General features: G+C 41.8%; 2 protein-coding genes and 1 long non-coding RNA gene across 12 annotated transcripts; 2 read left to right on the forward strand and 1 right to left on the reverse strand.

The window, feature by feature from the left end:
* Positions 1-207: 207 nt before the first annotated feature.
* On the forward strand, positions 208-16910 carry LOC116929841 (cadherin-89D). The gene is given in 18 exon segments (XM_045177910.1): positions 208-242; positions 8247-8348; positions 8620-8707; positions 8828-9259; positions 9350-9652; positions 9817-10119; positions 10276-10390; positions 10651-10757; positions 10759-11694; positions 11763-13142; positions 13211-13456; positions 13529-13617; positions 13762-13845; positions 13947-14015; positions 14587-14802; positions 14899-15192; positions 15288-15746; positions 16595-16910. Coding segments are annotated over 18 exon segments (5316 nt in total). The 3' UTR covers positions 16653-16910.
* Positions 16799-27988, reverse strand: LOC116929851 (neuropeptide SIFamide receptor). The gene is made up of 8 exons (XM_032937214.2): positions 27790-27988; positions 25937-26102; positions 25651-25748; positions 25453-25528; positions 21671-21702; positions 21413-21480; positions 19269-19620; positions 16799-17713 (listed from the first exon to the last, which is right to left on the reverse strand). Exons 1-8 carry the CDS (start codon positions 27817-27819, stop codon positions 17138-17140), a joined length of 1398 nt encoding a protein of 465 aa, XP_032793105.2. The 5' UTR covers positions 27820-27988; the 3' UTR covers positions 16799-17137.
* Positions 20731-23601, forward strand: LOC116929867. Of its 10 annotated transcripts, none has more exons than XR_006650501.1 (7): positions 20745-20966; positions 21087-21320; positions 21394-21471; positions 21638-21712; positions 22367-22725; positions 22795-22880; positions 22961-23601. It is a non-coding gene; the product is annotated as an uncharacterized LOC116929867 (long non-coding RNA). The 10 variants fall into 10 exon arrangements; XR_004398107.2 differs by having other exon boundaries at positions 20762-20966; positions 21789-22725; XR_004398106.2 differs by having other exon boundaries at positions 20731-20966; positions 21394-22048.
* Positions 27989-27997: the final 9 nt, after the last annotated feature.

Here is a 27997-nt window from a genome sequence, read left to right on the forward strand (position 1 = left end):
ACTCAGACTCTGGCTAATGAACTGTAATTATTGCCCTTTTAAAAATATGCATCTTATTTACGTGCCATATCTCGTTTCTTATTGTGTTCCGACATTCGTTTGTTGATAATTTATCGTGTCAAATGCTATTATTAAATCAGAACTAGAGGAAGCAGAAGCCCAGGGTATTTTTTAAAGTTCTTGCGAAATTTACCGTCGTGTTGCAAAATGGCTGATTACAAAGTGTCGTTCGAACAACGAAAGTATTTTTCAGAATAGGATGTTAAAAAAAAAAATAATAAAGGATAATTTCATTGTCATCAGCCATGAGCGGTACAATGAATTTATTACCGTAATTTGATTGTCCGCAGTTGGTACAATGTAACGGCAGTTCACACGGTAGCGACATGAAGCACCAGCCGAGTTTAAGGAACAATTAAGAAATTATTGCGCAATATTCACTTTCTCCCTGTTGTTTAAGATTCCCTTTCTTTTAACGTATTTCCCCCCTGTTCTTTTATTTCGAATCTTGTGGATCATTCCTTTGATTACCGACCAGCGCCTGTATCACGGTGTATTTTTTTTTTTTTAAATTGGATTCGTCTAATGTAGCGTGCCGCCCCTCGCAAGAAAGTGATGGCGTCTTCCCTTTTCTTTTGGCCTTGTCAAGTGTAGAAATAGTCCACCAATTCGAATGACTTATTCTAGGATTTGTATTCCTTTACCTTCTCACCGTTAACTTGATTCATTGAACTGACCGCTGCACATACCTCGTAATCTCATTAAATTCGGGAACATTTATTATTCATTACATGCGCCTCTTGAATTACCGGCCGAGCTTCTGCTTCTCTAGTGTCAAGTAACTCGAAATGCGTTTGTATGCAGAGCCCTTGTAATATGCGTACCACCTGCTACTAAGGTGAAGTCGAAAATACGATTACGTTTCACTGATTTTATTCCAACCACCCCAAAGGCCATTTTTGGATTCTTTAAAAATTGCTTTAGTCAAAAGAAAAACCTTGTCCGTTTCTCAAAGCGGCGCAAATACCAGTAGAAAAAATTGATCCTTAAATAACATTCTTTTAATTACGTATTACCGCAGCGGACAATAATAATAATTTTTTTTCTACCCTGAAAGAAACACCAGTTGAAAGGGAAAGTGTCGACTATCGTAAACCACCCCTCCCCCCTGGATGGCTTTGAATTAAATCAAAAATAGTGCAGCGGGAGGTATCGTCCGTGTTGAACGATCCTCCACGTCTCCATTTCGGGTTCAATGAACTCGCACCTTGACGCTCTTTTTTTTTTTTTTAATGTCCTTGTACCTACACCGACCGATTAATAGGGGAAGGTAATGCGACACGTGGAATTGGAGTTTCTTATGTACAGCCGATGTTTACGTTTTCTCTTTTGCGGTTTGGTTGGCAGTTAACGCGGTATGTGACTAACGAGAAACATCGTAGCGCAACGATCCAATCTCTTAAAGGGACATTTGATTTTGACACGTGTTACACGTAGAGAAAACAAGCTGTAATCGTGTAGCCCAAAAAAAAATATATATTTTATAAGAAATTGAAACGCGTTATTAGAAAGTGGCGTTCGCCATTAAAAAGAGACGTTGATTTATGTTTTCGCTAAAAAAGACTTGCATTAAAATGGAACGCTGGTGGAAAATAAAAGGCGACTCGTGCCGGTTGTTGTCTGTTTGGACCCATTGACCACCTGTCGACCGACGGAAACGTTGGAAATGTTTGACGGACAATTGCGGCTCCATGTCTTTTCGCGGCCTTGGGTTGCATCGGTGTGACGAGTTATACGTGAAAGTGAAAACACTTGAAGCAATTTTGGCAAAAGGTAGAAGGAAAAGAAGAAGAAGAAGAAAAAATGAAAGGGTTCCGTTCGCAATTCTTTCAACAGGGGGGTCAACAACAGCAGGCCCCATATTAGGGTAGCAAGTTATCAAAAGGTAACAACAGATGTGCAATGCCCTCGAAAGGTGGTGCGCACGAAGGTTTTAAATCGGTTGAATAGCCAATGAAGTTCATCGACTGTTCGATGTTGCCAATCCGGCAGCAAAAGACAAGAGGATCAGGTTGTGGCTGGCTGCAGGTCAGAATGTATGAAGAAGAAATTTGGACTTGAGTTACAGCCCCCCCCCCCAAACAAAAACACAAAAAAAAAAAACACGCCCATACGAATCCAATTGAAATTGACGAGCAAACCGAGAAAAAAAAAAAGGCCCCCACACAACCGAAATGGAAAGACGAAAATGATTTTTGCATCTGCGTGCGTTTCTTGCGTCCACGAGGAAGTCGATCGATTACAGTTCTCACGCAATCTTCCAGCGCAATTCACCTCGCGATGGGATGAATAAAAAATGTTGGTGTAATAACATCTTAAGGATTCCTTGCGCCCGTAAAGCTGTCGATGTGATCGTATCCCATACGCCCCGAGACTGTCTCACATTTTTCAATCATTTTCATCCTTCAGAAGTCGCGATAGCTTTTGTTTTGCTGATTACCGTCTAGATATATCTGTGTGGTTCGACCTCATTACATGTTAATCTGTTTCACGGGATAGGGAAAGACGGAAAGGGCTGTGGAAATGAATTTGAAGAGACTGCAGACTGTTACCCTTTTGATTAAGAACATCTGAACTTTTCATTTCGACATTTTTCTTTCAAGAAAATGAAAGCCGTTTTTTATTTTAAAGGATACTTTGAGAGTGCCGCCGTCTTACCCCTTTCAAGTGTGGCATTCATATTTATTTTCTGCTCTACCAAAATATTTCATTTGGAGGCTCACTTTGTAATCTTCTCACAGAAGCCTTTGTTATCCACACCTGAGGGCGTCCACCGTAATTACGTGATGCAGGTTTCTTTATTCTCCTCGGATTTCTTCGGGAATTCCCCTGTTTTACATCAGTCAGATGGCGCAAGATCGAAAGGAGGCTGTTACCTTTTCATTTCATGTCCTGAATTTGATCAAATCTAGAGTGCACAAATTGTAAAAATCAAAAGCATTTCAGTCGCAAGTCGGCGTAAGTCCAGGAAAAGTTAAAGCAGTCATTGGAAATTTCAAAATTATTTGATAAGATCGACTAGCATTGTGCAGACAGGTTTTCTGGAATCGTTCAATTCATTTCGTTTTTGTTTTTATTTTTTTTTCACTTGTAAATGCGTGCCGGCGTTTGTCGTGAGTAGGCAAGTGTCACGCTCCAACTGATCTTGGCGCATATTGCGTTGCATGTGCAAGCGCATTAAAACGACACGTTAGACAAGGTAGCTAATACCTTAGCTACCTATAGTTTGCCGTGAAAATGATGGACACCTAACAACAACAAAAAAAGGAGGCCACCCTTCCGAAAAATGATGTTGATGTCCTTCACTAACTTGATTGAAAACGTGCTCGTAACTTTGCTACGTTAATTGGATTTATTCAGTAAATTCGTAATCGATTGCTTCCGCGTTCCGCCTGGGAGTCCTCCCAGTTTTACGGCTTATTACTCTTTTTATTCATTTTGAATGATTTAAATTATTTGAAGAATGCGTTTTTATATCAGGTTGGACACCTGGTCGTGAAGAATGTTGCAATATCACTACGGTAATGGTCTCTTTTTTTCAAACTGAAAAGTCACGACATCTAGCGTCAGCTTAGGTACTAAAGTAGCACCCACTTTAGCGTTGTGCGTTTTTCGGTTAACTTTGAAAAGCCCACCTTTCATTTTTCTTACAATAGTCAACAACAACAACAACAAGAGAAAGACAGCGTTTTTAACTGATATGGTAACTAAAAGTGTTTTGTATGAATAACTTAAACGCTTGGCGATGCAGCGCAGGTGGCCAACATCGTCACTTTTGACTGAAAAGCTTCGCACTGGCAATGACCGATCGTGTCCGAATTAATGGAGCGAAACTCGTTGTACATTAGCATTTCGAAAAAAAGCAACAAAAAAGATAACCGATGCATTGAAATCCTTACGAGCTGGAAAATGACTGACCGAATCAGCACGAACCCCCCCCCCCTTTTTTTATTTTTTAAAGATCAAATAGTTTTCTTTCTTTGAGCGATTTCATCTCTTCACGACCACGCAACTTTCTGGACAATTGTTTGTCATGCGCAAAAATTGAAAAACGAACCTTCTCCGCAATAAGGAGGTCTAATTTCACGCATCGATTCGTTTCGACGCCCCCCTCTAAAAACGAGCGAAATTGTTTGCTGTCGTTTGTTTGGTTTTTTCAGCCTGCTTTCCTTGTTTGTTTCATTTTCCGTTGTTTTCTCGATGTTTTTTTAAACGTTTGTAATACTCTGTTATCATGCTCACCAAATGACGCATTAGCTTCAGAATAGAGTTCTATCTTAACGTGTAATAGACAAGGCCACTTGATAATCGGCACTTCATATCCCGCCACCCTCCCCCATCTGCTATAGGACGCGTTTTTTTTTTTTCCCCTTCAAAAATGATAATCATTCCTGCAATTGAAAGAGAATTAAATTTAATGGCCGGCATAATTGGGAAAAACCAGCGGGAGCCACTTACCTGTTGCGGGACTCCCGCGAAAGCGGCCATTTACCGTATCGGGAGAATATATCGTAGCTCCCAGCAGCGGCACGTCTCTCGTTTTCGTGGCTGTTTCACTGGTTGTATTTTTACTATTCTTTTCACCAAGCGATAAACTCGATAATAAAAAAAAAAAAAAATAGTAATAATAAACCGGTTGCTCTAAGACGTAGGTAGGAGCAGAGAAAAAATGTTAAAGAATCAAGAATGGCTTGGCGATCAGAGGCAAGCCGAGCGACCAGCCAAAGCCCCGGAGTCAGTCGACTACTCCCTTTGCCAGCAGCAAGACTGCCGGCGAGAAAGCAGCACACATTTTGTTTGCTCTGAATTCCTAAATCGCGCGCAAGTCGACGTAGTTTTTTTTTGAAAACAAAAAAGAAAAGGAAGAAGAGGAATCTTCCCTAACGATCGATTAACAAGCTCCAGTGAATGAGAGAGAGATTTATTTTGGAAAGCAAAAGGAAGATCTGGAGGCGGCAGCGAAACTAGCTCAGTTTCGCCTCGTAACTCAACGCATGTGATGCTGTTTCATTGTTTATTGGCTTGCGTTTTTAAGTGCCTGAGTTACCAACAACCTTCAGCCCGCCTCCACTTCTGCGGTTGCTGAGATTTATTTGTTGTTCCGCCTTTTGCGTGGACTCTTCCGTTCGGTAAGTTTTGATTATGTTTCATTTTTTGTTGTTCCAGCAATTTCACACTTTGTGAAAAGATAAAAAGCGCGGAAAGAAAAAAAAAAATCGAGTAATGGCTAGGACGCAATTTGGGTTTTTATAACAGCAGTGGAAACTCACGAGTGTCACGCATTCCATGTGACCTTCTACCATCCGTTATGTTGTCTTGATAACCCAGTTCATTAGTCCCCCCATTATCGTACGTGCTCAGAGTGATGGCCAATTATTGAATTTATTCCACTGGTTTTTTTTTTTTTGTTGGGGATTTTTTTTTTTTCTATGGAAAAATATTTTTCAAATTTAATATTTTTAAATTCAGCGATTGAATTATTTTGCAATTGTTCTTTTTAAATGTTTGAAATAGTTGGGAATCTTGGCGGTCGTCAAGTAAACGAGAAAACCTTGCATGTCTAGATGTATTCACGTTTAATGTGGCGATGTTCCGGTACCAGTCGATGGAAGGGACGGTCGTCAGCAGTGATTGATGAAGTTCGTTCGGTTATTTTCGTGCAGCAATTCCGGTTTCCAATCACCCACATTTGTTTTGTTTGTTTTTTTTTTCGTTCATTTTTGTTATCGTGCCGAATGTTCTCGAATAACTGTTTGATGCGTTATGATATCTTGAAACAAACTGATTTTTTTTTTTGGCCTCACGGAAATGGGTTTTTTACTATGTCCAGGGAATCGGGTGATTCTCGGGACCAGGAAAACTTCCCGATAGTTAAAGCGAAAAGGTCAAGTGTGTTTTTGAAAATCATTAAATTGGCAATGACATACTCGAGCGTCTCTTTCCAATTTCTGTTTTAACAGTTTGCCATTGACTGCCAACCTGTACTTTTATGACTCATTTTTATTAAGTCTTGAACACTGTGAATCTGCGGTTGGATGACGTCACCCACAAAAAAAAAACAACGACAACAACAAAAAAGATGAGGAAAATCATCGTAGAAAACTGTTTTTATTAAGTATCGAAAAGATTTTTGCCCCAGTCATTGGAAACCAATTGGTGCAACATCGATAGCCTCCTCTTCTTTTTTTGACATTGTTAACGCCGTAACAAAGTATTTAGAAATCGCCAACGCCAATACCCCGAACGACACGCTCTCCGGTCTGCGTTGATTTCTTTTCCTTTCGTTTTTTCCCTTGTAAAAAAAAATGATTGCTCTGCTCGTGATCAGATGCGCCCATTGAAAAAATGTTTTCTAGATTGCCAAGTGCACAATAGAAAAATACTAAGACTGCCTACGTCGCTGTGCTGTAGGTTCGCAGCTCGATTCATTGATCTAGGTGATGAGCCCAATGCTACTCGATGCGGCTATTCATTTTCCGCATTGTTTCATTTTAATTTTATATTTTTTCGAATTCTTTCTTTCTTTCCCATCGAATTTCTCGGCTGTTGAATATGGGTTATGAGAACTCGATAAAATCACAGTAATTTTGTCTGTGTATATGGCCCCTGCTCTACGTTAACAGGTAGAAACAGATAGAAAACAATGGCGTTTAAGCGAAGCCAAAAATAAATTCAAATGCAGCTATTCGTTTAAGATGAAATAATGAAAAAACTTTTAAAATTATGGGTCGATTTAAAAAAAGAAAAAGAAAAAAAACTCCCGAACAATAAAACAATAGTTAGGCATTTTGTTGTTGTGACTGCTGGTATAATTTGCGTCTAGCCAAAAGGGTATAGCAAGACAGTACATATAAAACAAGTGTAACAACTTGTACCATAAAAAGCAGTTGTTTCAATTGCTTTTTTTTGCAGGGTTTCCACCATCTCATCGTCCTTGCAACATTTGTCTTTGCAACAACTCAATAAGATAAACTATACCTCCCCGTTCTCTTCACCCACAAAGATTAGATTTGGTTGTTGTCATTTCACCTCACCTACCGACGACTTTGAAACATTCCTAAGAACAGCTTTTCTATTCTTGCTATTTGCTAGGCTTTCAAGAATTAGAAACGTCGATTCGAGATTTCAATAAACAACGTGGATTTTTAGAATTGAGATTTTTAAAACAAAAACGGCAGCCGGGGGGGTCCACAAGTCCACAATAGGAAAAAAAAATAAAGGGGGAAAGAGAGAGGGAAAAAAATTAAAAATCAACATATTTCATTGTTAAGCAATCGTAGATAACCTTTTTTTAAAAGAAACATTTAAAACTCACGCAAATTTTCACACGCGCAATGACTAACATTTCTCCGTTCTGCTTGTAGATTTCAAGCTCGTGTAGCAAAGGTGAACGTACCGTATCCAAAGCACACCGGTTCTCTTCGAGAAAACCTGTTGTTTGGAAAAGAGAAAAAAATAAAACAGATAAATGTGTAAATAAAGAAAGAAAAAAAAAAATGATAGTTTCATCCGTCCAAGATGATGGCTTTCTGCTCTGTTGATTGTTGCGTGCCTCTTGCATTGTGTAAGCTGTTAGGCTTCGAAATATGCATGTTGTACAAGTAAAGTCACTGTTGTTTATAGTATATATATATTTTATTTTTTTTTTGTACCGAATTCTCTTAATAGCTGGCCATTTGTCTCGGCTGAAGCGAGGCTGGACAACATTTTTCTCTTTTCCACGCATTTTTTATTTTTTCCTTCCCCCCCCTGTTTACCTGTTGACAGAAAGAATTTTACTGGACGGAGAGAGTGAGCCAACTAAATGAAAAAAATAATAATTTGGAGAGAGAGAGAGAGAGTGCGAATTGGCCGGCCAGGACTTTTTATCACCATCCCCTTTACTGATTGAGAAAAAAGAAAAGAGAGAATAGTTTTTTTCTTTCACGAAGTAGATCACGAAACGTGTCCGTCTTTTTCCGTTCATTTATTTCTTTGCTGGTTTTTCCTCTTGCTCCTCTTTGGATCCGCCCCATCTCTTGAACGTAGAAAGCGAGAAAGAGACCTCTTGCAAAACGGGCCAGTCCGTTAGCCAGTCGTTGCCTGGCCGTGTCACGACAAGAAGTCTTCTTCTTCTTCTTCTTCTTCTGTTTGTTTTCCGTGTGATGATGTTTGTGCAATTGTTCACCTGACGTTCTTTCAAATAGCATTGCGGCTGGATTGATTCGTTATTCGTCAAGCCTGTGTGATGGAGTCATTCTTGCTCCTGCTAACACTCTTGCGGCTGTCCTTCTTCGTTTGCTACGCCGGTATGTATACACTAGCACTAGCGATCTTTTGTTTTTTTTACATTTTGCACCCGTTTGTGTACGTTCGTTTCGGATGACCTTACGCTCGAGTTGGCACAGACGCCATTGCCATGCCACAAATCGTTTTTCTTTTCTTTTTTTAAGATTGTCGTTCGTGTTGATATAGAAGCGCCTCTCTTTGTGATCACCGAGAGCTTTTCTATTGTCTCACGTTGTCTTTTGTTTTGCCATTTCTGCTGGCCATCGGCTGTGTTTTAGAATCGAATTTCAGCGTAACCGATAACGCCAAACAACAGCTGCCCGTTCTGTTTACCCGCTCCGTTTACAGAGGCTCCATCCGAGAACACTTTCCTTTCAAGGTAAATGTTCCAGTTTCATCCGTGTCGTATTTTGCTATTCTTCCGCAATGTTCACGGTCTTTCTTCAATTATCAATTTTTTTTTGTTTTATGGGTGGGGCGACTGTTTTTGGTATAACAGAACGAAACAATACGACAACCAGTGACGATCGTTCCGGCCATCCGCATCCAGCGCACCGTCCAGTACACGGACGGCACGTTGGCCATTACCGAACTCGACACTCGATCCTCCATTTCGACTGTTAGATATTCGATCCTGAGCGGCAACGATGACGGCTATTTCGGCATGGATCCGAACAGCGGGGACTTGTTCCTCGTCCGCCAGGTAGACCGGGAACAATTGCCGGCCTCGGCCATCAACGATCGATTCACTCTCACCATCCAAGCCTCTTCCTTGTCGGAAACATCTGCCCGCGCGCGAATCTTTATCGATATCGAAGACATCAACGATAATGTGCCGCTCTTCGACACGAACGAGTACAGCATCAGCATCGTCGAGAACCTTCCCGTCAGCTTTCACGTTCTGCAACTCTCCGCAACGGATATCGACCTGGTAAAGTTCAACATCATTCATTTTGTTTTGTTACATTTTTCTTTTGTTTTTTGCTCGCTCTGTTTGAACTCATTTTGTCCGTGTGCACAGGGGGAGAATGGGAAGTTCACCTACCGATTAAACGACACCAGCGGAGCGTTTGTCATCGATCCGGTTACTGGCTGGCTCAGTGTGACCAATTCAACACCGCTGGATCGAGAAAGAGTTGCCAAATTGACACTACTCGTAGAGGCTGTCGAACAAAAGCCAAACCTGTTGACGGACCGTCTATCCACTGCCCGCATTGACATAGAGCTCACCGATGCAAATGACAATAGTCCCATCTTTCAACCCACTAACCTATATTCGTTCGTCGTGGAAGCTCTTGCCGGAGCAGGGACCGTCATTGGTCAGGTAAGTCATTTTTGTTTTTGTTTTTTTTTTTGTTTTAATGCATGTTGATTTTATTCTCGTAATGGAACAGAGAAATTCACACAAATAGTTTGGATCTATTTTGGGAGCGAAGTCTGCGAACAGCGACCCAACTGACACGTGCTATTTTTCATTGTGCGTTGCAGGTTGAAGCGATTGATGCCGATGCCGACGATAATGGCCTCGTCAACTATGTCATCCAGCATCAGCAAGAAGGTGTTCGAAGTGGAAAAGCAAGTAAAACTGGTCGCAACGTCCGGCTCGGACCAGTTCACAATCTCACTGCCAAAAACGGAGATCCAGATGTACCGTTCAGCATTCATCCGCGTTCGGGTCATGTTATTGTGACCGATACACCTTTAACCAAGAAATCCTACTCTCTTTTCGTGGAAGCCAGCGATCAACCGGCCAATCCTAGCGAGCGAAGGCATTCTCTAGCAGTCGTCCAAGTAAAATGTTTTGAAATACTTTTGGTAGCTAATTTTCGGTTAACGGGATCTATTCAGAGACTATTGAACGGGTTTTTTTCTGATGTTGTTGTTGTTGTTTTATCTAAATGATTTTCCGTTTGCCTATTTTTTTGTTTTTGTTTCATCTCTTTGTAGATCTCGGTCGTGGCGTCGTCGATGATGGTTCCGCACTTTGCCAACACGCCCTACGAGTTTTGGGTAGGTGCTGAGGCACCTGTTGATACCAGCGTAGGACAGGTTAAAATCGAAGGCATTCTGGAGCATGACGACGTTCGTTACACGATGAAGCACAAATTCCGGAATGCGGGAATGAAAGGTCACCCTCACTTCAAAATCGAATGAGGAAACCCAATAGATTTTCTTTTTTTTAACTGTTTTAAGTTTGTTTTTTTTCATCGAAACAGTTCCCTTTAACGTCGATGCCAAGAGCGGCATCATCCGCGTGACGGATGATTTGAAGGCACCGACGACGTTCACGTTGAAACGTCACGGCCAACAACAATAATCGAGATCCCGTGACGACAACTCTAACGATTCACGTTGTCGACCAGTCAATTAGTGGATCCCACACGTCCAAAAAATTACACGAGCAGGGATTTTATCATTTCAGCGTGGTCGGAAAACGCGCCGGCTGGTCCCTTTGGCGAAATCATTTACCAACCGACGAATGCAGACGAAAGCGAGACGGGCACCGAGGAAACGTTTCAATTCGTTCCGCTGGACCAGAAAGCTGTTGGCTGGGGATATTTCAGGTTATCCCGTAACGGCACGCTTTACACACGCCGGTCACTCGATCGTGAACTAATGACGTCGAATCTAACTCTGTTCGTGACTGTACTTGAGAACGAGCAAAATCGCGATACGCTCCAGGTGACCGTCACGATTGTGGACGTCAATGATAACCCACCGGTTTTCAACAAGCAGCGCTACCTTGGCCGGGTGGCCGAGAATTCTGCGGCAGGGACGCGAGTTCGGTTGGTTCAAGCCATTAGGTCATCCGATGCAGATTCATGGCCGCACAACGTCGTTCATTATTCATTGACGGGCAACGGGAGTCGCCTCTTCCGCATCGACCCCATAGGCGGCGAACTGTCGGTGGTGCGTTCCAAATCGCTGGACAGGGAACGAACGCCGTTTTACAATTTAACAGTGACAGCGACGGATGGAAGTCTCAATTCTAATGCCCAGTTGACTATCCTCGTCGAAGATGTCAATGATAACGCGCCCATCATCTCGGGCTTCTTCCCCACTGTGGGCGTCGTGGCGCTCGAACGATCTGCGAACCGACAGGAGTTTCGCGATGAAGGAGTCATAATCGTCTGCGCCGATGGATCGTGTTCGACGCCTATCGACGTGGAGGAAAGAGAACCGCAAGAGTTACCACCCGGCCGGTTAATGGCCACCTACAGTCGGTTCCGCAATCACCTGCTCAGAGTGTTAGATGACTGGATCGATCAGGCCGAACGGTCCATTGATCAGACGCCTCCGGACGAAGAAGAAATTCTGGAACGAGCATTTCAAGAAATATTGTACAACTCCTCTATTCTTATTCAGGTTGGAATTTGTAATCGAATATGCGTTAATCAGCAATGTTTTATTAATTGAAAATGATCATTTGGCAGGTGCCGGATAATTTTCTCGTAAACTCGAGCCTCGGCCTTTTTAGTATCGAAGATAAGGATGAAGTGAATCCCGTCAAATCCGACGAACTCTACTTTTCGTTAGTTCCTGGAACTCGCCACGACGATAGTTTCGGTGTCGTTCCAGAAAGCGGGTCTTTGTATTTGAAGAAACCCTTACAACTGGACACCGTCTACTTGATCGACGTGCAAGTCAACGATCAGCAGGGCCTTCGATCCGCAGCGAACGTTGCGATCCAGCTGACGGAAGTCAATCATCACCGGCCCATGTTCAATAGCTCCTATTATGAACTGCTGCTTCCAGAAGGCGATTACAACGACTCTTCCTTCATCACGATCGAGGCGTACGACCAAGACACGGGGGATAACGGTCGATTGGTTTATTCGCTAACCGATTCATCCGCGTCTCCATTCCGGATCAACCACAAAACGGGGCTGCTCATAGTAAACGGCTCGATCGATCGCGAGCAAACGGAATTCTTTCGATTCGTCGTGCAGGCGACGGACGAAGGCTTCCCTCCGCTCAAATCCCGCGTGGACGTCGTAGTCTACATCACCGATATCAACGACAATGCGCCTGTGTTCGACCTTCCCGCGGGCAGCGTTCACGAGAACGGCCTTCAACCTTTATTCTCCGTTTCGTTGACGGATGGAACGCCTCCAGGCACACCAGTCCTTCGAGTCCGAGCCACCGATGCCGATGCCGATTTTCACACTAATGGAAACGTGACGTACCGTCTCGGTAGCCACCAAAGTCAGTTTAGTATCGACAAAATAACGGGATCGATATCCACGCTGGTCGCGATGGATCGAGCCCGAAGCGAAAGCGAACATAATCTGCTGGTAGTGGCTACCGATGGCGGGACGCCAAGGCTGAGCACGATCAGCGTCGTGCGGGTTACAATCATCGAAGCGTGTCAACCCGATCCGGCTGCCCGACGTCAGCAGTCGATCACGCTGGATGAAAACATTCCCACGCCGATAGCTCTGATCAATCTGACGAGCGACGGAGAAAAATCGAATGAACTGGTTCATTTGTCTTTGCTTCAAATCGAGCCAAATTGGCCGGACGCTCAGTCACGCTTCAAGTTGGACAACGCCGAGCCAGTTCTCTGGCTGACGGAGCCGCTCGATCGTGAAGTTCAAGATAGTTATTCCGTGCACTTGAAAGTTCAACATTCTGGACGCCGAAGTAACAGTACCAACAATTCGAGTTGCTCTGGTTTTGACGAGGAGGAACTTGTTTTGAACATCCGAGTGGCGGACGTCAACGACAATGCGCCCGTCTTTGCCGAGCAGAATCCTTTGATCGTGGTCGTCCCATCCAACACGCCGATCGGATATCCCGTGATCACCATAGCGGTAATTTACGAGTTGTTTGTGCCATTTTCGCTTTGTACGACAACTGAAAGTTTGCCTTCATTTGTTAGGTGACAGATGCTGATGATGGAAATAACGCGGCCATTAAGTACAGCATGACACCTGACGCGGTCATATCGGAGGATTATTACAATCCGCTCGACTGGACAGCGGCTTTCCTGATGGATCCTAGCAGCGGAGTTGTATCAGTGGCGTCAGCCGTCGATCGACTAGTCGGCCGCATCTTATCGTTTCAAATTAACGCGACCGACCGAAACGGCAGCGGCCAATCGGCTACATCAACGCTTCATCTCTCCGTAATGACATTTGAGATCGAATAATAATCATGCCATTAATTGTATTGACATTTAAATCATTTTATTCAACAGTTACACATTCTGGATCGCTCACATGAAGTGGTTTTAGTTTTAGCTACCACCACGGAAGACCTGGTCATCCAGTCGGAACATATCAGCCGGTAAGTGTCAACGAAAGAGACGCACAAAAGACGGTGAAGAGAAAATTTGCAAGAGTCTTTTCGCTTGTTAGTCAAATGCCAGCCATGATGGACGTGTTGTTTTCTTTTGTTGATGACATGGTATTTCTTTTTTCTTTTTTATAGTGTGATCAGCGATGTTAGTGGCACGCAGGTCTGGATAAGAAGTTTGGAACCGCACCTGGATGGCGACACGATCGATGGATCAATGTAAAATATAATTGTTGAAAACGTTTTTCAAACCCTCCTATATTTCCTTCTAGTTTCTCGTTATCCATAATTGATACGTTCATGCATTTTGAAATCCGCAGGACGGACGTTTTCATCTACGCCAGTAGCCGCACGAACGAATCGATCATCACGTCGGAGGACTTTTTAAGGTGAGCAATACGTTAGTTTTTCTGGTTGTTTAGAGCGAAAATGTCAATTGTTTAATGTCAATATCAGGCAGCTATTGCGAGTGGCATGATTGGCAATTAAAATAGGTAGAAGAAATGGCTCATATGCCCGTTCTGTTGTCAACATCGCGATGTTTGTTTAACATTAGACTACGCATTTCTATCTTTCAAGTTTTGTTTGAAACTTTCGCTTTTCCGTGTTCCTGGAAATTCGGTGCCCTGGTCAGCCTCTCCGTTTGTAATGATGCCCTTGTGGTTACCATCGCTGCCCTCCTTGCCACTCACCCGTATTGGATATTTGTAAATCGATCAACATGACTTACGTTTGAATTCTTTTTGAGAATTCAGCCAAGGAGCGTTTCTTTTATGAAAGATAGATAGAGGAATGTCTGTGTATTTATATTTCATAGAAAACTGGTCGGCTGTTATTGATTTGATGTGATAACCAATTGAGTTTAATCGTCACCATGCCCTACTTTGCTCATAAAGGAAATCACACTGTAATGTCCGTGCATTTTTTAACGCCGTTATTGATTTATTCTGATGCCTGCAGATTGTTGAACGTGAAGAAGGATGAGCTGGACCAGAAGCTGGCCAACTACAATCTAAGGGAGATACGTCAAACCAGCCGAAATACGAAATCGTTGCCTTCCATACCGGACATCAAAATCGACGTGTTGGAAGTGACCCTCATAGCCATGGGTGCAGCCGTTTTATTGGGCGCTATCGTGGCCGTCGTTTGCATCTTCTTATCGCGACTAAAGCACAAGTACGAGCCCTAAACTGAATTGTCTGATTGCTCCATTTAATATCTATTTTTAATTTGTTTGTTTAACTTGCCTTCCATCGATTGGGCGGATTACAGGAAGCGCAGCAAGCCAGTAGTAGCGGCCAGCACGATGGCGAGATCGATGGCGATGGATTACCACTTGCAGTCGGTGAGGAACATGACGGTCGTGTCTTCTTCTTATAACGACTCCTCTCAAGCGGAATTGATGAGTCGAGACTCATCCGCCAGCAGCGACAATTACTTTGAAGTGCCAGTTGATAAGGGTCATCCGCTCTACGTTTCGGCACTTCCGCCGGCTCATCAGAAACAGCGTTACAAGAAGGCGGCCTCAACGCCGAGCTGCCCGTCTTGTAAACGAGTCAAAGCCCAGTAAATATTTTGAATATTCATATCTCTTGTTTAAAAAAAAATAATAATAATATATACTAGAATGGTTTTTAACTTAACGTTATTTGAAACATCAGTCGATGCAAGTGTTCCGGGAAACGTCAAGCGTCTGCGACGAGAAGCCTACCCGGATCCGACAGTTGGGTCTTGAAACGGAAGACTGACGATCCATTTTGCCGTCTGCACTCGTTGCCGCCAACATCCCGCACGCGTCTCTCGACACGAGCGGAACCGGAAATGAATTCCAGTAACTCTAAACTAGTCCGGCTTCATCTCGCGCCGCGGCGGACGAGGTCGATGCGAGTGGAACAAACGCCTTCGACGGCCCATTACCGGCAGGAGACTGGACAGCAGACTTATTCACGACAGTTGAATAAATCTCACAGATCGAAAAATCACCGCTGCCAACACAATCGTCAACGTCGGCCGTCGTCGTCGTCGTCGCCTTCGTCACCGTCGCTAGTGCAAGTTGAACGACGTCAGATATTCAGTCGGCCGATTGGAGTGCCGCGCTATCCGAAATCCGGCAGTACCACGTAAAGTGTTTGGCAATTATTTTCACTGATGATAAGTTGCGTACATCCGGCCACCGTCTCTTCCTCGCCCTGGGAGCTTACGGCCTCTTTTAAAAAAAAAAAACAGCTTACGGATCGATGTGTAGGAATTTCACAAGGCCCTCCATCAGAACGCGCGGAATTCCATTAGCCGTAAAGCGAGTGGGTCATAGTCGTAAATTATGTAGAGAATAAATACGTCCACCGCGTTATGGACGTGGGTTGATGACAAGTTTACCAAACAAGGCGCCGCCTTTGAGCTGGAATGAGGAATTCCATTGGAAAAAATTGAATAACAGCCAGCTGTGGGTGGGTGGCTTCGGTTGGAATGGGATGGCTCATTAAAGCTTGGGCTTAATGACAATCTCGTGATGAATTCCTTAAGTCTTGAATACCTTTTTATCAGAGATGGTGATCATTGCCAGTCTTTGCAATGCGAATGGCGGGAATGTGGAATAGCCCTTTTCCAGCTAAAATCCTCATTTCTATCTGTCCGTCTCTGTTGGCAAAGTTAATAAGGCAAGGCCGATGCAGCGTGATTTTTTTTTTTTTTTTTTTGGTTTCTTATCTCATCCAACATAAATCCCACGACATCTAATACGTAAAGATGAATGAGCTTTCCCAATCGATTTGTCTAGATATTTTATATGCATGCCTTCCAATTTGCAATCACAAAAGACGCGAATAGCTAATGATTATTATTTTTTTTTTTTAAGCTAACGTTGGGTATGATGTAACCCGCGCACTTCTATGCATATCCGAAAATGGTTGTGCTATTCAACAAAGAGTTTTGGTTGTCTGAATGCTAATGAAACGTGTAATTGATTTAGGGAAACGTTTGATGATTCGCTCGAGTCGACCAGCCGTCACACGCGGAGGAAGTGGTGAAAGGATCAATCAAGGAGGAGGACGTAAACTTGACACTTTCGAGTGTCCTGTCTTTGATAAACTAACAAAACAAGACTCACGCATCGAGCGACGAGAGAGTGCGAAGAAAATTTTCGAAACAAAAAGAGAGCAATTAAAAACAAAAATAACTGGGAACACGGGGCAACATATTTATGTTATTGACACTCAGTGGTTTTATACTTCAGCTGTTGGATTTCTCAGATACACACTAAAAAATAAATGAACGAGTGCAAACGACACGATTTCAAACTGTAACGAACACGCCATGAGAAAACATGTAAATAGGCTCATTTGCGTATGACACGAAGTGACAAAAGATTATTATTATAACACGGGATTGATCACAAGCCATCACCAACAAAAGAACCCACAAAAAATCGTTATTTGTCTCTTAATGATTTTTGCTTTTCTGGTTGGTAAAGTTTCAACGTCAACACACACACACAACAACACACAAAATGTATTCACAATACTTCAGACTTCCATTTGCGATGGATGGCATTGAGTTCGATGCTATCTTGTGTGCTGACGACTGCCGAATTGAGCATTGCTGATGGCTGTTGGTCGTGATGATCGTCTCGTCTTTCGGCCGTCTTGCTATTGTTTCTCGTTCCAGGTCGGCTGTCGGTTGCCGTAACAACGGGACGGTTTCTGTTTTCAGTCGGCGTCGATCTCCGAACGTGAGTCTCTCTCCTTAAACGTTCGAAAGACGCGCCCTGGTGGACCTCGGTGGTCGTAACGTAACGCTTTTCGTAGTCGGCGGCCGTCGTGCGGATGATGCCGCAGCACGATCTGCTTTGAATGATGGCCGTGAAACCGCGACGATATTTTTGATTGAAATATGCGTATAGCACTGGATTGATGCACGAATTGGACGCGCCCAGCCACTGGGCGACGGGCGTGACGTACGGCAGAAGAACGTCTTCCCACGACTCCATTTGCTCGCTCCCCAATTTGATCCGGATGAAAATTGCATAAAGTGGTAGCCACGAAAGCATGAATATAATCACTACTACCACCAACATTTTCACCACTTTCACCTATTGCGGAGAGGAATTAAAAAAAGAAAAATGCAAAAACCAGAGAATTAAATAAGAAAATCAGCTTGCAGACGGGGCGAATGATTGGATCTTATTGCACCGCTGGCCGGCCATGCAGAAAGCTTTATTACTATAGTATCGACAGATCCCACGAGATTGCTTCGATCGCAGCTCGGCATTTATTAAGTCGCAGACTTGACTCTTTGAGTACGCGGATTGCTTCGTCCTAATGAAAAGTATGCCCAGCAGCGTCACCTCACCTTATGGGACGAAACAGTAAATGAAAAAAAAAAAAAAACGCTGAACACGAGGACAAAAGGTAAAAATGATTTTAGTTTCTATTTTCATAGCATCCGTCCAGATTTTTACAGCTGTTCTCTTATTCTCAGGAATATCGTGGTATAAACGGTCCACGAGTTCTATTCGCTCTATGGTTCGGAATTCTTCCAGCTCCTGGGGTACCGTTTTCAGTATCCCCTTTACGGAATGCTGATGGAAGCCATCCCGTTGAAGAAGCGTTTTAGTTTTCCCTACGCATCATAGTTTAGAGGTTCTAGCAAATCCCTAGAAATTCCAGAACTCTTAGAAGGGTTTCGTCAGTCATAAGCTAAAGGTATTTATTAAAACGTTGATTCGCTGCTTCGTTTCTCTACCAACGTTTTCAAGTCGTTAGCTTTCTTATGATTTAGGCTTTTTGTTTTGCTCCTTCGTCGTCATTCAACAATCGCTTTTCAACCATGTCGACCATACAAGAACGGAATACGGCACCGGAGCACCAGGATTTTAAACGTTGGTCTAGGACTTTTCTTAAATTCGAATCGATTTCGTTTAACTCTTGTTACGTTCAGTTGTCGCGTGCGTGTTATTATTTCTTTTTTAAAACTATATATTGATCGCCTTCTTTTGTGTGCTCAAGTCGTTTCCCAGGCGTCGAAAGATGTGATGGACGCCATGAAAGAGTCGGCGTCAACCGCGCGGAACGCAAACGTACCGACGTCGGGACAGACGGAGAGTCTAGCAAACGAATGCAAGGAAGCTTTGACGCAAACCTACAAAGGAGTTCCTGATGTCGAGCCGCTGTCCTTGTTGAGTAAGTCAAGTATTTTTTTTTTTTTAAGTCAACAAGGAACGTAGACGAATGTCGGGAGGTGTAGGGTTCAATCAAATAATAATAAAAAGAGAATTTAACATCTGCAGGCAACTAGATAACACACAGGTCACGCAATTTGATGACAAATTTTGCGCTAGCTGTAAACGAGTTTGTGTTATTGAATTTTGTCTGTTTTTTTTTTTTTTGTAACGCAGAAGCAGTCGTCAGTGAGAAAAAATGATGACATTCATCGTCGTTCCCGACGACCGAATAAACGAGCTGGTTTCTGCCGAATGTGTCACCATCGACAAGTCAAAAGGAAAAAAGAAAACGGGACTCGTGTCGGAAATTCCAAATTCCCAATCAATTTGTTTTCAAATCTTTTGAAAACCGAATAAAAAGACTATTGCTTTTCGGAAAAGAAAATCATGCCTTAAATTATTGGAAAAATTCAAAATGATGAACCTTGGATCGTTGCTGTAGTCGATCGATGTGTGCATCTTTGCTTTCGGTGGGGATGGATCGTCTCCACACTCGGATCCATATCATGACGTAGCACAGCAAGATGAGAATGAGTGGTAGCAAGTAGCAGAAGACGACATTTGCCAATATGAAATAGAGGTCCTTGTCTCTCTCACTCGGCCATTCTTCTAAACAAAGACGAATTTCCGGACTTGTCGGAAAGGCGCTCACTAAATGAAAGTAAAGCGGCCAAGGGATCGTCGTTGTCAGGGCAACGATCCAAATAAGCAGAATGATGAGACGAGCTCGCCGGCCAGTGATTTGAAAACGCATCGGGAAGCAGATGGCCAAGACTCTGATGGATGTCGCACACAGAAACAAACAAAACAATTACAACAATGCCACCAATGTCAGGAAGTAATATGCAATACACACTTGCATTTATCCGCATCATTGATTGCGTCATGACAATCACACGTAGGAATTCTAAACTAATGAAAAAAGACGAACTCTTTCGTCTCAACTCTGTTTTGCTAATGATAGATGATTTTCTAACGAGAAACTAAACACAAATCGTAGCCCCTATGAAAACGTTGACTACGTGCTACTTAGTCCGTCGTCAAAATGTAAAGGATTAAATCCTTCTGATTGCACCGGAACGGCAATATGTTAACGGAAAAGAATAGGAAACAATTGGGGCATTCATTGGTCGGCACGTGTCTTATTTCCTATGGACTTATACATCTAAGCTTCCCATCACGTCATCACCTTTTCTCCGTTGCATGTATACATCATCACGAAACAACTTTACCAATTAGAAGTCGGCAAAAATCGTTTTCTTTGAATAGCGCGAGAAAGCCTACAGTAGCAATTTGTACAACTTTTAGGGAAAATAAAAGTATAAAATGCTAGACTAAGTAAAAAAAAAAAATCATTAGTCCTAATGTGTAAAAAAAGGTTCTTTCAGAGACATTTTCAATTAAAGCCCTTGAAAACTAAAGAAGAACTGGCTAAGGGTTTCGTCTGAGGCGATGGTCAGATCAATACGATAATAGGCTAGTTACGGAACACCATTTGACCCATATTTTTTATTGATAATCCTTGTTCTCTGGTTTACTATTTATTTAGGTATTTCGATAGAGATCCTGCCCTGCCATCTATTGGAAATCTACCTTCTAGCAAATTAATGCACCCCACACCTAGAAACAGAACTTTTTGCATTGTACAAAAAGTTGGGCTTTAAATTTTGACTTGAAATATGATGAAACCGCACTTGCTGTAACCAGAATTTTTTTGCACGAAAATGTCGGGCTTAAAATTGTGACTTGCAATTCAAAGCTTTATTTTTCGTCACCTAATTTGAACGCTGATTCCGAATAAAGTATTAGTTTTTCACTTAATTATGTAGATTTTAAAATAAAATGCTTGTAACGCAAACCCCTTTGCATTTGATGTACGAAAACTCACGCTGTTTGTTCTTCTAGTTCAGTACATACAATGGTGTGTCTTTCGATTGGATGGTGCAAGAGTGAGTCGCTTTGATGATGATGGATGCATTACATGCAATACCCCCCCTTAAAGAAGAAAGCATTGATGGATTAAGAAATTGGATAGTCGCTGTTGGTCGATGCTTCAATCCCCCATACTCTCGTGATTGTTTGACGTGTTTTGTAACACCGAACCTATTTCTAGCCGGGTGAGGTAATTATGAAAATGCATACACTTTTTTTTTCTTTGACAAAATTTCACACGAAGCTGGTCGTTTTCTGTTGAATAGTTACTAATTAAATTGATTTCTATTTTTAAAAATCTTTTTTCTAGAGGTTTCTTATTCAAATCATGGCAATTTTAGCTTTCGGCGAAAGAAGGAAGGGTTTACTAATTGGAATAGAAAGAGAATCGTTTCGTCTCCCTTCCCCTGTCATTATATACGCCCCTCGAATTTACGTAGGAAACAAATGAATGTCGCTAGATATCATGGATCAGTCGTAACGTCGAACGCCGTCAAGTGTGGTTCTATAATTGCCAACGTTGGGCTTTTTTTTTGTTGCTGAGGTAATATTTCTTTACAAATTGTTCATTTTTAAACGACGAAATAGTAACCATGGAAATAATTGACATATGTCAGGTGGATTCTATTTTTTTACCTGTCAAGCGAGATTGCGACGAGGGAATCGATTGAAGCCACAACTGAAACTCCTTGCACGTAAGCCACCTAAAAGACAAGTCACTCGTTAACTACTTGCATGTATTTTGTATATTTACAAGCACGGCCTCCCTATGATCGGGAGGCCGTGCTTTTTTCCCCGTCGTTATTCATTGTTTCTTTTTGTATTTTGTTACAAATTTCATTTAATCGCATCCATTCTCAGAACTTTTTTACAACTAATGGTGAAATATCTTACCAACTTGCACATGGTCTCTCCCAGGATCCAAGCTGTGACATGGTAAGGAAAGAAAAGTTAAGGATTTATTTAGTTCTGCTTTTTTTTCTCTAAAAGTAACAGAACTTTGTGTTTGCAGTACTTGTAGACACTACTCAACATAGAGAAAATTCGCGAAAAGAAGAGTTGACTATGATGGATGGTAGACGGACAGGGACTCGTTTATTTTAAATCCGTCGTCTGCTGTCTGTGTTTTGTTTAACAGCTGAGCTGATTCATTTGCAATGTTTGACAGGGATAAACATCGATGACTAAATCTGTCGGTGCCCAATCAGAAGAGGGAAAAGTAGCAAAGAAAGTCTGGGGAAAGTTGTTGATAGTGGAGTGGCGTGACGATGTGTGAGTGGCGTTTGAGTTATTATGGCAAACTACAGCTCGATAGTGGGATATCCTATCGTTAATGTATTGCCCAGCTATCAAAACATTCCCTCGCTTTGAAAGAAAGTTTAAACATTTTTGATTTATCTGACAGGAGCTCTCCCAATGATTCGATTAACTTTACAACTTTAATTGATTGATTTAGACGTTTACGTAGGGGTAATGTCTTTTTACATAACCTGGGAAATTGACTGAAAAAAGGGCCGATAATCTCGTTATGATAATGAACGTTCGATAGCTTATGTATTGTTTACATCCAATTTGTTTACGATCTTTCAGTTTAGCACAAAGGATTGCGTAGCTGCTTCACCAAGAAACATTATCCCTGCATCGCGGTATACAACTAACTAGCCCGGCGGGTAATAAAGCTTCTCGATTGACGTCAACATCCAGCATCGAATCCAGCTAAATCTCAGCTATTGTGTTTAACAAAGTTTCGCTATCCAACTAACCTGACAAGTTACCATTATCCTACATCCATTTCCTTGTTTATTTTTTTTTTTACATTGTAAAGTCCACACCGTAACAGCCCTCGAGAAGTCTAAATTGCCATACGCTCAATATAACAAGGGCCACTGGAGATCGTCGTCATGGTAGTGTATTAAATTGGATTCCACGAAGATCTGATGGCTACGCAGGTGGTTTGTGATCGTGTAAACTGTAACTAGTGAGGATAGTATTCTCATTTAATGTTTTTTTCTTTTCAGGGTCTGCATTTCTTCTTTAACGGGAGGTTAGGAAACGATTTTTCCCGAGTAACAAGATTGGATGGAAGGAAATGTCTTATAAACTGGTAATAAGCCATATAAATAAATGGGCCGATTTAGTCGTCTTAGTTGCATCTTATAGTAGATGACATCTACGTCTTTTCAGACAGGAGGGGAGAATTCTTTGAAAAGGGGAAGCGGACGAGTACTGTGCATCCAATGGATGTATTATGTTCGAGGAGAAAGAAGTCGTACATGTTATTCAATAAGGGAATGAAAAAGACGGGAAGTACTGCATATTTTTATTTTATCTCCTTTCCCGTTTTCATTTCCGCTGTCTTGCATTCTTACCCCACCATCACTGTTGTCGTAATGCTTGGTAAATGTATTGCAAAGTCTCTTTCCAGGCCTGTTTTTAGATGCTCACATTCCCCGGCTTAGATGTTTGTGTAATTTATATCCGATAGTCAGACGTGTCAAATTTATCCGGCAGCATTTTACCCTACATTACTAGATATCCCGACAGGCTGAACGTGAAAAGAAACTGCCATTTGTAGTAAAGATATTTTTGGATTTGTGCAATTCGGCAGGTTTGAAGTGATGCATTCAGTGAAGTAAGGTAATCCTTTCTAACGGATTTTTTTCGCTGATGTAGATGTCTTTAATTCGTCCTGCGTTATGCAAGAAAAACTTGAAATATTTACTTTGTTTCTTTTATTTAATATCGTTGTCGCTGCTTTGATCTATTTGAAAATTCCAGCCAAAGGTTTTAATCTCGTGTTTAAAAATAGTAAAATTGTGAAGCAATCTGAAAGGTTTTTGGACAATTTTTGGCGGAGGCTTTATTGAATTCTTTGAACTTTCCAACTGAAAATCCCTGGTTCGGCGGGAACGCTGAATGAAATCCCGGACAGTTGTAGCAAACATAACATATGTCGCCATTCTAATCTTTTTTGCTGCCCACACATGGATACATGTGGATGACAGCTAGAAAAGGAGAAAAAGAAATCAATGGAGTATTAAAAAATAGTACGAGCTATGCAAATACTTTATTATTTGCTGTAAAGATCGCATGTTTTCGACTCCGCACTGCAGAATAATCATTCATCTCTATCGCTCGATATTGTTATTCCTTACGCTTTTTTATTATAGTAGCCTATATTTCGATTTTTTATTACTTGAATACTCCCAGAAAGACTGCTGCAATATTAACGAATCGGACGGCAAACTGTTGACAATAGAGTGGAAAGCTTGCGATCAATATTGGGATCTCTGCGTTTCCCTGTCAAGTGACGTCTATTCTATTCTTATTAGTCTATTCTCACATGTCATTGAATGAAGACAGCTGAACACTACGTCCAACAACCAAACCCTTTATTTCCTTTTTGTTTTTTTTTACTGCTAACTAAAGCCCTATGGACGCCATCAGTTTAAGGATCAATGACATTCGCTCGGGGTTTTTTTCGTAGATGTAAGTTTCCGACAGTCTTATTATAAAACAAAAGAGAGTTGAAAAGTGCAATAATAAAGTGTCTAGCACAGAGCTTTATCAGAGCTGTTGCATTGTGTTTTGAGAAAGAGAAATAGGGCGAAAACAAAATGTTATCATCCGGAATGATTTTCCATCCGTACAAGTTTACGGAATTTCATTAACTTTCGGGCAACTTTCGGGGAAGATTGGTGAAACAAAGGCGATCGTAGTTGATGCGGAAAACGTTGCTATGAAATCTGTAACAAAAAATTACGAGAAGCCGAGAGAAAAAAAAAAAGTCAGGAGAAATAATTGCAGAATATTTACTCGTTGATCCCGGGTGAAAGCAAAGCTTCAGCTCAAAAAATCGATGTAAACCTATCCGGCTATGCGAGGTGGTACGCTAGCAACACCAATCAGCTACGAGAAGAACTTTACAAAGCAAAGGTAATCATGAAAAACTAACTGAATTTCTTTTAAAAGATTTTCCCCATTCCTGTCGTTTTTCTTTCTCATTTTCACTTGTGCGTTTGAAGAGCTTTGATCTTTACATCAGTCACGCCTTGTCCCGTTCTACATATTCTACCACTTGCGTTAAACATATTATTTTAACCAGTACTTTGAGTACATCACGTACGTTGAAGTAACTAAGAAAATGTTGAGATTTGGATGCAGCAAAATGGCGACCACGATTAAACTAGTCCATCTTGAACCTCGTAGCTTTACAGATATGTAGGCTCACAAAATGTGTCAACTGGTACAAGGGATTGCTATCGACTTGACAGTAGATATCGGGGGAAAAAAGCTAAAATGTGAAAGTTCGACAATCGAGAGAAAAGCTCAACAAATAGGATGACGAAAGCCACTCCAAGTTGGGAAAGCTTCCGAATGTCTGTAAAGAATCTTCAAGAAACTCAAGTCCCAGTTTTTGTGTGAAAATGTCTTACGTCATTTGCGTATTGTTGTGCTTTATCGTGAATCTTTAGCAGAGGGTTCTTTCGCGTCTGCAATCGGGTACAGTCTAGAAAAGACCCAGTCGATTTCAAAAGCCTCTTTTCATTAGCAAAGTCCTTTGATTAGCAAAATTTCCTTCGTCTTTTCGAAGATGATGCGTATCAAACAGCAATAATCGATAATGAGATCTTAAAAGCAAGCCCAGAACCCAGACAACAAAAAACTATACTTACGAACAAAGATGTTGGAGAGTAGTGTAGCCGGTAGACAAAACAAAACGACCAGTACGTCGGCAATAGCCAAATTCACCTGAAATCGAAAAAATGTATTGAATAATTAGCGAATTGGAGTGCGTCACAAAACCTTCAGGACATTACCAAGAAGGCTGTCAAAAATAAGAGTTTTTAAGAAGAAAATACAAAACTGATTACGATAAAGTAGTTTGTCACGGTCCGCATCCGAGGGGCTCTGAAGACGACGGCCACCACCAGACAGTTTCCAACGAGACCCAGTAGGAATACGAACGAGTCTGTCATGTTCAGATAATTCAAATCTTGTTAAAAAATGTCACGTTTATTATTTAATTACACGTGCTAGAAACGGCCACTTCCCTTGCATCTCCAATGTTTTTCCCTTTTGGCTGAAATATTCTTTTTTGTCCCCAGCCGCATTATTCTAATCATATACCATTGCCAGTCTAAATGTTTTGTTTCTTACAAGCAAGACAGTACACGGTTGTGACGATGGACGAATGCCGATAAAAGTCATCGTCCGTAGTTTCCTCCTCGCTGACATTTGCGGCGCCGCTGGCATTGGCCCGGTGCCCGTCAAACTGGACGTTCCAGTTGGAAAAGAATTCCGGCTGGTCGGTTGTCTCTGTTATCTACACATCGGGGGAAAAAAATAGGCGTCACGTGAAAGTTATTTACATATTATTGGTGTGCCCATTTTTGTTGACGGAAAACAAACCGCATATGAGAAAATGATTCGATACGAGCTGAAAGCCACAACGAAATCACTTGCCCTGAACTTTAAGCTTTATTGTGATGCAATAGTTAATTATTGCATTGTTGACTTTTGTTTTTTTTTCTTTTTCACTTTTCATTTCGGTTGTTGATACGCAATCTGTGTAGAATTGCCCCCTTTTTTTCTATTACCTTGACGACTCCCTACGGCCTCCGTTGATATTTGCGTTTCGCTATAGTCATTCAAATTCACAACAGCTTCATTCGTTGCGTCTTTTGGTTGCCATTGGATACGCGCCAACGATAAAATCATAATTTATCATTCTTCGTTCAGTCGAAAAATGAATCGAGTTAAAAGAATTCTAGTTTGGCACGGAATTATTAGAGAAGCACTACAGATGTCCTGCCAACAAAAAAAACTAACATTTAAATAGACCTGAAGAGAAATAAAAACATCAAACGTATATTGATGTCTACGTCAAAACTTAAAAAAAAAAAAACTACTGGACTGAAACATTCAGACAAATGAATAACGGAAAAATGGGCGAAGCGAAATACATCAATGTCGGTCACAGGTCGCCAGTGAAAATTGACCAATGTAAGCTGAACATATTGAAAATAAAAAATCGGCCAGAAATAAAAAAAATGATTGCTCAACTGGTTTTGACACGGTGAGTATCGCTCGCAAACTTGTGCATACAAAAATATTTTTATTTACGGTCCTGGGTTTTATGTTTGTTTCTTTTTGCTTCAGGCTCGCTCCTTGGTATAGCCTATATGATCAAGCACCACTTTAGAATATCGCACAAGTCCTCACAAGAACGCCATTTATATTCCGGCCGCGATCCTTTCGAACGCTCTTTGCACCCCGTTCCTTATTGTCTTTTCCGAGAGCGAGGGACTTGCATTTCGCAACTGAGCCAAAGGTATAAAAATAACGCAACAAACAAGCACCACGCAAAAATAAAAGTGAAATAAGGGAAACTATTATATCGACAACATTGTCGTGTGTGTGACCTACATATTCGCCGTTTTGTGCCAAATTCGGTATAGGCATTCAACACGCACCGTTGATTCTTTTTGCGAGATGGATGGAAATTAGGAAACCCTACATAACACCAAAGCTCAAGTATATACGACCACAACTCGCATCACTGGGCGGGATCACTCTAATTCTTTAGCGGGGTACAAATAAAGGGAGAGAGAAAAAAAAAAAGATGTTTGTATTTGGGCCACCATACATGAGCTATAAATCACTTTACGAGCGCCTTGTGTTGAGATTATAACACAATTCTTTCAACATTTATTTTCCTTTTGTTGGTTCATCTGTTCTATGCTGCCCGCAATCAAAAGGCTTTGCCGCAAGCAGAGCAAAGAAGAAACAAAATACATCACCAACTCTAGGAAAATTGTAGATTCTTCGATGGAGCGGAAGAACGAAAATATTTCCGTAGCGTGCTAGCAAATATTTGCAAAGCCCATAACATAATAAAGCCCGTTGTTATTGGATTGGCGAAGCGAGGCACTCAAAATTGATTAGCAGCAAGATTTTACTGCGTTTGAACCGAAGCATTGGAAATTAATGGAATATACATTTAAACTCACGTTGGCGGGATTGCTGTCGAAGAGTTCCATGATTAGATCAGCACCGATCAGCACTCTCCGGTAATGGAATCACCTTTGGCAACACAAGTCGTCCTTTATGCACATTGAAGAGAAATCAAACTTGTCTTTGAACTAGCCACCAAAAGTGATGATTTAGAGGCGCTGGATGCGTCGGGCTGGTTTGCGCCGGAATACTGCGTTAACCAAC

The sequence above is a fragment of the Daphnia magna genome, linkage group LG8 (genome assembly GCF_020631705.1).
Source record: "Daphnia magna isolate NIES linkage group LG8, ASM2063170v1.1, whole genome shotgun sequence".
NCBI lineage: Eukaryota > Metazoa > Arthropoda > Branchiopoda > Diplostraca > Daphniidae > Daphnia > Daphnia magna.